This window comes from Centruroides vittatus, unplaced genomic scaffold, assembly GCF_030686945.1.
Source record: "Centruroides vittatus isolate TY-2023 unplaced genomic scaffold, ASM3068694v2 contig_862, whole genome shotgun sequence".
In the NCBI taxonomy this organism is placed as follows: Eukaryota; Metazoa; Arthropoda; class Arachnida; order Scorpiones; family Buthidae; genus Centruroides; species Centruroides vittatus.
The window spans coordinates 1,149,177-1,160,000 of record NW_027122562.1 but is presented as its reverse complement, the minus strand read 5'-3'; the positions used below and the strand labels follow the sequence as shown (position 1 = coordinate 1,160,000).

Genomic DNA, 10,824 nt, shown 5'->3' with positions numbered 1-10,824 from the left:
TTCATTCTAAGACTTCTTATAACATCTGAAATATGAAATATAAACTTAAAATCTAAGCTTGTATTACTTGCCGAATTGCTTGCTTCAGTTGTTTTCATATCAATTATATACTGTAAACTGTTAATAAATAAAAATATTTATTCCATTTTAATTTAAGTTAATGTACAAATACAGTCAGGGGTGCCTTTACTGTACATCGTGGCACTTTGGCCACTTCCTCCGTTTTTGTCTTGTTTTGCTCTTTTTCTAATCCCCAAATGGGCCCAAATTCCATTATAAACAAACAGAAAATGGCTGTACTATAGATTACTTCCTGTGGAATTTCGGGATTTTGAGTATATATTTGAACTCTGGACTGAGACGAGTTCAACAGTACCCTACTTTTGGACTGGAGACAAAAAATAAGAAAGTTATCATATTTACAATTTCTTGCCTTTCACAATGCATTTTACACCATTTTAGTTTTCCACTAGGTAGTGTTTGACTGTTCGCACTCCCAACGGATTTCCCGGAGGGGAGCCACTGGCAGGCTGCCGAGTGTTTAACATCACTAGTTATTGATTCACGGTAGTTCTTGTACACACATATCAATAACTAGCATGTATCAATTAATAGTCGCGACTGTTTGTGCTCTCGATGGACTCCCGCCGGCAGGTCCCCGATTATTTAATGTCACTAGTTATTGATTCACGGTAGTTGTTGAACAAAAGAAAAAAAAAGGACGTGGCATTTGACTGTTCGTGCAATTTCTTGCCTTTCATAGTGCTTTTTTTAATGATTTGCAGACTTTACCGCAAGATGGCGGCACTAGCAACTATGGTGCCGTCTGCATGATAGCATTAAATAAGTATGATAACTTTCTTATTTTTCGTCTCTGATACAAAAGTAGGGTATTGTTGAACTCGTCTCGGTGCCCTGAGTTTAGATATATACTCAAAATCCCGAAATTCCACAGGGTGTAATCTATTGCATATCCCAGAAAATTCATGACTTCTATTCTATTCTGCAAATATAAAAGAAACTAACAAACAATATTTGTCCATTATCCAAGCAACTTTGTCATACATTCACCAAAACTTGATTTTGAGAACAAGGAATGTTCCTTGTTTTTGAGGTCAAGTTGGTCCCAATTGCAATCAGTGACAGCTGGATGGCCAAGTAGTCAAGTTGGCAGTCTACTGCTCTGGGGAACCCGGGATTGATTCCGGATGGATCGAAAAATCCCCAGGAATTTTTTGGGGGTGGTCCATTCAGATACATTGGGTCCCATCCCTCACCACCCAGCTGCCTCATTGTGGGTCTGGCCAAACTCATAATGGGCTTGCTAAAAGAGGCCCTTTAGTGTCCACAGGGCAGAAAGAGTTAAAAAAAAACCTTGTGGGAGTGCTGATCTGATAAACCATAGTTTGAAGCCATACTTTAGAATGGGGAAATAGCTGGGATGTTTGTAGAGAAATGCTGACAGCATAAAAATTGAAAAAATTCTTTTAATACTGATATTGCACATTGCTTATATTAAATACCTTTAATAAACAAAATTTAATGTTATCTCTGCATATGATATCTTATAAAGTTATTGCCATGAACACTGTCAAGAATATGGAAATAGCTTTATAAGCTTGAACATCACAATTTAAAAAAGGTCAAATATTTTATGGAACATATTATAAATCTACATGTAGATTTATGATGTGTCACGAATCTTGATATTGCATGGTGAGTGGCTCCTCTTATATGCCTTTGTGCTATGTTTTGCTTTGTTAATACAGTAATTTCTTTTGTTACAGTGCAATGTACATTTGTTATTTATTTCCTATTTGTTTTTTTTTTTTTTAATCATACTGAATATCTTTTCTTTTTGCTGCACATCAATGCAGGAGAGGTCCTGCAATGTTGTGGTGAAACCATCCTCAGTCTTACTATTTTACAAAGATTACAAACCCTTGTAAAATAGTAAGGCTGGGGATGGTTCTTTTCTTGAGGAAGTTCATACCATATGTCCTATATATTCTTAAGTTATGAATCAGATGTTTCTTCTTTTCAAGTGGAGAAATTGTGGTGCTGATCAATAATTTGGTATAACTGTAAAAGTAACTTATTTCCTTCTGCTGATGAGTTGACCATAATTGATTTAACCATAAACATGATTGCATTAAGGACTTGCCAGACTTAAAGATTTCATTTATCTTATCACATTGAGTTAAAATTCTCATACATACACTAACCTACATACATATTAGTCTTGAGTCTTTCCCAATTGAAGGAATCTGAGGTCATTCTGATTCTCTTCAGTCATTTCTAATAAAATATATAGTATGTCTTCGGTGTATATATTGATGTTAGACTCATTAAATGAAGTGTTTGTGTAATAATATCAAATTCTTTAAAAATGCTGACAGAAAGGAAAAGTTCCACTGACAGAGCATACAAAATGCTTCTAGTTAGCCTGCCAAACATTGATGATTGGCAATTTGGTGAAGCTTCTTGCATAATGTATGATGCCTTTTTTTTTTTAATAGCTTTTGAGCTTCCTTTTGTGTAGTCTGTGGGTGCTGCTGAATACAGTAATCATATTTCTTTAGATGAGTAAATTAATAGCAAGTTTCTGCATTGGTATTTTCTGTTATATAAGCAAAGTTCTCCATTATAAGCTTATATTATAAGATAAGGTTGTAACAATAGCCAGTCAGAGTAGTCCTTTGCTTATAACAGGGTCTAGATGTAATGAAAGATTGACATCACTTTTTCAAACATGGCAAGTGAGAAGAAGACACGCTTTCGTTTTACTGATGCCGAAAGGCTTGAAGCAATCCAAGAATTATTCAATAATATTTGCAAACACACTTCAAAGAATAAAAATGAACTATGGCAGAATGTTCATTTCATATTATGTCAAGGTAATCCAAGGTAAGAAACCTAAACTATATTAAATATATTACTTAATTAAATGGATAGTAACTGATATATATATTTAATTTTAGATTTAAATTTTGCAGTCTGCGATTATTAAAAGAGCATATGCTAGATCAAGTAAAGAAGTTTAAGAAATATACAGAGGATACGGAGAGTGGTCGAGAACGACTTAATACCAAATGGGGTATAAAAATGCATGATCTCATGACTGTGTGGCAAAATTATGAACAGATAGTAGAAGCTGATGCAATATCAAAATTAAACAAAACAGGAAGACCAAGGATGGATGTAGTTAAAAGAAAACAAGCAGATGTTGAAATTGCTAAAGAAATTCCTGATGCTACTTCAGGAGTAATTCATGAAAATGCCAGTAAATATAATTATGAAATCAAAAAATGAATAGTTAATTATTAAAAATATTTACATTAAAATCTCTAATAAGTCTGTAATAAACCTATTAAGTTACGTGAATCTCTACTTACATTGCTTTAATACAGCTAGATAAGCAAGCCAATGACATCAAGTTGGCAATTTAGTGAAAATCTATTAAATATAACTTTCCATTAGCATTATTAAGCAGCTTAAAAGTTGTTCTCTGCCTGGTGAAAATGTTAGTGGTTTTTTTTCTGTAGAGAAGAGACCCCACAATAGCTAAAGTTTATTTTAGTGTTTTTGTTATATAGTTTCCATTAGGGTATACTAGTTTTCTTGTAATTCATATTTCTATTTAGAGCAGGGTTTTTTGTTCATGGCGACGATCTTGAATTTTCTTTTCGGTGCTTATTAGCTCATGAAGTCTTTTACATTAATATTTATCTATTGAATCTATTCATGAACTACCTAAATTTCCTGTAGCTATTTTTCTATAGATAAATTATGTAATTTATTATGCAAAACTTAAATTTTGAATAACTTCAGTACAGCTTAGAGAGGTCATTTAATGTTATACCTGAATTCATGATATTTATTTAAATCATGTTACAGCCTTATATATTGTTATAATAATGATTCAAATAAATATCATTGACTTAAATATATTGCAGAATCACACGCTTTATTCTACTATTTTATACTTTGCATTTGAATAAAAATTTTTAATGTTTTGAACTCTCCATATGAACTCTCCATAACTCAAACTGGCATTTTTTTTGGTCCTTTCAAATTTGAGATTTAGAGGTTTTACTATATATCACTGTTATAAATCTTAAAATATATATAATTTTTGAATAAGCAACTTAATTATACATTTCTTATGCTATAACTTCTCATTGCAATCATATTTACTAATATCTGAATATTGTTTATACTATGTAATGAATAATATACATGTTTCTAAATAATTTTTTTTTATAATTACTATTTTGTTCAAAATATAGTATGACTCTCAAGTTTCAGAAGTTTTTCATAAGAAAAAAATAGAACCAAATATAGTACAACTTTTATTTTTACATTTACAGAATCATCTACAAAAGAGACAAAAGTTACCAGTACATATTCATTTAAAATTTGGGTCAAATGTTTTAATAAATCCCTTGTTTGGTTGCTGAGAGCCTCATTTTTCAATGTAATTTGCATCTGCCACTTTTTCTTTCCTAAAAATTATGTAAAAGAAATATCACTTTGGCAATGTGTTAGCAGATTAGAACAGAAATCTATTGGTTTTTTCAGTAATGCTGTGTATAAGGATCATACTGTATTTGGCCGCAGAAGCGCCGCTAGCTGTTTGAATGCCTGTGTGCAATACCGATTATGCTGCCCTGTTTAATTACTACTATCTACGCTGAGCTTGCCAGAAAGGCTCTTTAGTGTTGTCTCATAAGGGTGTGAAAAAAGAAAAGAAATACTTTACAAAGAAAAACTATTTATTTTTATTACTAAGTTATTTTTGTTTACTTAAGTGTAAAACCGTATAAATATTTATCTACAGAAATTGAACTCTTCTTGCCTTTATGTTTGCGAAATCTGCTATTGATTTCCTTGTATCCAAGCTATCTAAGATTTCAAGTTCAATTAAAACTATAGCTAAATTACTTAGTCTTTGCTGGTGCATTGTTGATCTCAAATAGTTTTTTTATAATTTTTAACTTTGGAAAGGACCTTTCACCAAATGCAACTGAAACCAACAATGTAAGTAACATTCTTTGTGCTATTGCTGTGTTCGGAAATGTTGAAATTAACTCATTAGTAAAAAGATATTGTAATAGGGTTTGTGGATCATTAAACTGGTTTTCTGGAAAATGCAACTTTAAAGCATTGATTTCATTAAACAAATCAATATCGTCAATGTCTGTTTCATTACTTGAATCGTCTTTAAGCTTCAGATTTAGATCTTTACAATGTTTCATTAATTCATCATTGGTGTAATTAAATAAGTTATTGCTGAAAAAGCCAAATATGTCAGTAAATGTTTTTAATGCTTCAAATCTATCCTTTAAAGAAGTTAATGTCTGATCTAGTATTTTAAAAAAAAAAAACTTTACTTTGTATTTGATTTTGGGGTCTAGTAAAACTTCATCACTATGTTCATATTGAATTTGTGTTGGTTTTCTTCTTGGACGAATTGTGTTTATTGGTGGGAAATCTGTTTCTACATTGAGTTCGTGAGCCACATTTGTAGCTTCTTCTAACACCCTTTCAAAGTGTTCATCTGTGCGATATCCTGTGAACTTATCAATAAACTTATTTAACAAATTTATGCAGATTTGAGTATTTATTGCGGGACTTTGCATCATTTTGCTCGGAGCATTAATTTCGTTTAAAATATCAAACCAAATTACAACCAAGCAAATAAATCTATAATTTTGAATGTTCAAAGCAAGCAAATGAGCTTTATGAGATGTAGTACAATCCCATTCCAATGAATTATCAGATATTTCCAGCAAAGCATCATATATTTTTTCAAGGTGATACTGTAATGGTTTGACTGCATTGATTCTGCTAGACCATCGCATGGCACTTAAAGCTTTTAATTTGAAATCTGGTAAATGTTTGCCAATTATCGACCACCTTTTTGTAGATGATGAAAAGAAAACGTAAATTTCTTGAATTATATTAAAAAAATTCACAGTTTCCTGTGTAATATTTGCTGCATCATTGACTACTAAATTGAGACTATGAGCCGAGCATGGAATGTAAAATGTGTGATTATTGATTTCCAAAAGTTTTTTTTGCAATCCATTATGTTTTCCATACATATTAGAATCATTATCATAACATTGACTGCGTAAGTTTTGAATGTTGAGATTTAATTGTGAAAATAAATCCAAAACAAAATTTAATAGACCTTCACCTGTGGAGCTGGTGATCGGACAGAAACCAACAAAATTTTCTCAACATTTTTAGTTTCATTGTTTAAAAGAACATGCCTGAGTACAACTGTAATTTGTTCTGTGTGACTTACATCTAGTGTGCAATCTCATATGATGGAGAAATATTTTGATTTTCTGACTTTGTCCAGTATATAATTTTTTATGGTTTTGCTGAGTAAATGAATGATTTCATTCTGAATTTGATTCCTAAATTGTGAGTCATACGACTTGAATCAGATTTTGAGGATTGAATTCTGTGAATATGTTCCCTCATGACTGAATCAAAGGATGCTATCATTTCGATTGCTTTTAGAAAATTACCCTTATCATGCTCATATAATATTTTTGATGAGCCCAAAAAGCCAGACACTGATGAGATAAAACTTGATAACGGCTATGATTTTTTCTAATACATCACACCATTGTGTTTTTTTCTTTCTAATTCTAATAGTCTCAGTTGCATTTGATTTACAGTAGTTTTATTTTTTAACATATTATTCAATTGTACCCACGATTTCACATTTTCACTGTGGGAAACGCTTGTTTCATGTCTTTTCAATGTTAATGATAAATGCTGCCAATCAGAAAAACTGTTTAAAGCAAACTACTTACAGTTTTATCAAATATTTTACAACAAAAACAATAGACTGAATCTTTTGAAATAGAGTAAATAAGCCATTCTCTGTTAATTTTTTCTCCATTGGGAAGATTTCTATAATAATAATTATCTGCAAATTTTCTTCCAGCATCATTAGTGGGAAAATTGTAGTTAAACACCTGTACGGGACCACGACTAACCAAAATATTAACAAGATCATTAGTCATACTGGCAGGCCACAAACCGGGATCATTACGACAATCTAAACTGCTACATATTAATGACAATGATAAATTGCTTACAGGTTCTTCAGTAGTACCTTCTCTTGTTTTAGTTTTACTGGAGTCTCCTTCTGAAGAAGAATTACAACATACAAAATTTTCTTCAGATACCTCCATAGCTTCTGGATTTAACACTGTGCTTGTTGAAGCTATGTAAATATTTTCTTGACATTCCATTTCCTTTTTTTCTGGCTTGCTTAAAAATTTCGTTATAGAATCCACCAGTTTTTCTTTCTGTACCTCCTTTTCTCATTTTTGCTGTCAAAATTGCACTCCTGAAAGTTTTTCCTTTTCTGCGGTTCCTGAAATTTTTTGTAAACTAAGTATTTTTAAAAATTTTTAATACAATAATATGCAAACATAACCAATTTAAAAGGAAAACTATCAGGAATAAGTAGGCTTTTCTAGTTTATGAGTAATAATTGACCAACTTAACCATGTAGTTGAGTCTGTAAAAAGTTCATAGAAATTCCGTATAAATGAACTGCAAAATTAACTTTGTATTTTTAAAATACATCGAGTTTTGGCTCAGATGTCTTGTAAGAATTTTGTATAGCCTGTACTGACTATGAAACCCTACCATGTGCGTGGTCAGACTGATAGTGGGATATTATATTTGCTCTGTCTGCAACTTTTGATATTATTAAACTGATTCATTTTTGCATTGGAGATTGGTTACATGTATTTAAAGCTTAGTTTAAAAAGTTAGAAAATTTAGACCAATGCTTTAGGTTTAGTTTAGGTAGGTATTTGCAAAAACTGCATGAAAAAGCATGATTATGAAATTATAGTTATTGTGATAAGCTGATAAATAAACATAGGTATTTACCATAATTACAAGTTTTTTGCACTTTTATTTAGCACTGACATGATACATTGAATTATAATCACACTAACCAAGTTAAAATATCATTAATTATACCTAGACCCATGCCAGAAGAATTATTAACAAAATAATTGCAATTTGATATGCAATAGAACTGTTCGAATGCGTACAAGTACAAATTGAAAGGGAAGCTCTGTGGGGAATCCCTAATTTTGCCAGTCCTGTCAACTTCTCTCATAGAGCACGACTATGGGTACTTGGCTTTTGGGTGCCAACAGACGGTTTGCATTGCATCTTAGTTCTGATAAATGCCAATAGATGGTGCTGTTAACACTCTAATATAAATAAGAAAATAGTAATTGCGCACCTGTCGGATTTTTTTCTCCATGCAAAGACATTTCTTATGCTATAGGTGGGGTGGGTAATGATAATGACTTTGAATATCACGTGATCGATTGCTCGATTTGCCGCCCCCTGGACTTGCCTTGCCGCCCACATGCAGTGCACACCTTGCATGCCTGCCTACGGCAGGCCTGGTTAGAAAGAACCTATACAATTCAGCTCTTAGAGCTAGAAATTTTGAAAAATGTACTATATTTAGAACAAAATAATACATTTATAAATATTTATTGTTGATATATATTCAATAAAATTGTACTTGTACAAAATTTTTACTACTACATCTTTTATATTTAAAAATATTTTAATTTTAAAGTTAAAAAAGAAAGTTATTTAAATAAGTCTTTTATCCACAGCAAATAGTGAAGATAAAGATGATTGTGTACTTCCTGATAACACAGTTCTTTCAGCACAAACTACTCTCACACAGTTGGCAGATTCCAACAATTTTGTAGAAATACAATCTAACAATGGATCAAATGAGTCACAAGATGCAATTGAACCATTACCTCAGGATTTATTTAGGAAGCATACAGAATCTTCAAGAAAAAGCAGAAATAAAGAAACAAAAGGAGTGTGGCAGTATCTCGCAGAAAAAATTCGTTGTGAAAGTGAAATTCAGTTACAAATTCATAGAGATAACATTGAATTAAAACGTGAAGAACTTCAGTACAAACGACAAAAATTAGAATTTGAACAAGAAAAATGGAAAGTAGAGATGGAAGAAAGAAAACAGCAAATGCAAGTGACAGAATCACTATGTAAGGTCTTAATGGCATTTGCTAATTCCAAGATTAATAAAGCATGTAATAGCAAATAAATATTTTTTTTTTTATTAAGTACTTTTTTAGTACTTATATTTTGAGTTTTAAATGTATTAAAATAAAAGAAATCAATGAATGATACTTACTTTTATTTTTCCTGTGTGTCAATTTAATATGTATAATTTTACAAATAAATTTTTATTAAAAATAATTAATATTTAGTGATTCGAAATTAAAATATTAAAATTGCACTTCTATGCAAACCAGTATGTGCATTTGTCAACAATACAGCAACAATGTATATTTGCCTACTGGTTGAAATAGTAATTTCTGATTTCTACAAAGACAAATTGTTGTACTAATTTTCCAGAACTCCATTCTACACATTTACATACTTTTGACATTTTTAGATTCCAACTGGCTTGTTCATCAGTAAGATTCATATTAGAAAAAGGATGCTTTAACTTTTTTCTCAAAGGATAGCTTTCATTGGCAAACAAATGAAATCCTTTACAATATAATTCCAACTGTTACATTAACAGTATTTTCTTTAATATAAAAGTATCATGTCTTCTACCAAGATATGGTAAACTCAAATGTAACTCAATTTTTTTATGCTTATAATTTAATATTTCTTTATGTAATATATAACCCCTTGTAACAGATATCTGTCCTACTACAATAAAATGATTGATGATGACGATGATAAACTTATTTTTGCTTAAAATGAAGAGATAGGAAGCCTTACTTTCTGACTTCTCTTCATAAATATTATTAAAAGACTTTTAACACACATTCTTGAAGTATGCTCCTCTAATCTGTTTACACTTCTGTCATTGCAATATACATTCAGCAACAGCATTTTAAACAGAACAAATTCACATGGGAAAAAACATGGAAATGATTTCTTCACTATTTAAATAATCAGTTCTTCAGTGTAGTACCATATTCATAAGTTTTCATTCATAATTAAGCATTACAGAAATATTAATTAATGGTTTTTTAATAAAATCAAAGTTTTAATTAGTTTTTTTTTATTAATTAAAATAATTTGTACAAATAGTATTATCACAATGCCAATGTTACCTTAATAATACCATTTATATTTACAATGGTATTATCACAATGATGCCATCATGACAATACCAATGCCAACACATTTACATATATGTAAATAAATGTAAGGTAAGATATTTATCTTACTTAATTATATGTAAAACTAATTACTATTTCTTTAAATGTTAGATATTGTATTTAACTTATTTGTGAACTTTTTGAAATTATATTTTTGTAATTACATAATCAAAATATTATTTATTCTTATGTTTTATTATTTGCTAAATTTATATTATTGAAAATTTTGATGTAGTTTGATAATGTTTGACATTAAACAATATTTTAAATAGATTGGAAGCTAAACAATGTCCAGTTGTTAAAGCAGAAATAGATACAAGTCGTTTTTTAGGCAACCAGACAGTTACAGTTAATGGAGTAAGTTTATTTTGATTTAAAATTTTCTATAAATTAAGAAATACAGTGTTTTCTATATTAAAAAGTAAATTGAAAGAGAAATTTATTCATTTATCTTAATATTTATTTGTAAGATATATTGTATAAGCATGAAGGAAACAACTAATAGTATCATCTGTGATTTTATATATTTAAAATCACAGATGTCTGTTTCCTTCATACTTCTACATATACAATATATCTTATAATAATATTACGTGCTGCT

General features: G+C 30.3%; 1 protein-coding gene across 1 annotated transcript in view; it reads left to right on the top strand.

Annotated features, from left to right (window-relative positions):
- Positions 1-9,230, top strand: part of LOC136982667 (uncharacterized protein KIAA2012-like) — a 9,504-nt gene extending 274 nt beyond the window's left edge. The window contains exons 2-4 of the mRNA XM_067279231.1: positions 2,713-2,907; positions 2,982-3,283; positions 8,682-9,230. Of these exons, the coding sequence (XP_067135332.1) occupies positions 2,753-2,907; positions 2,982-3,283; positions 8,682-9,145 (921 nt within the window). The 5' untranslated portion in view covers positions 2,713-2,752 and the 3' untranslated portion in view covers positions 9,146-9,230. The remainder of the gene's footprint in view (positions 1-2,712; positions 2,908-2,981; positions 3,284-8,681) is intronic.
- Positions 9,231-10,824: the final 1,594 nt, after the last annotated feature.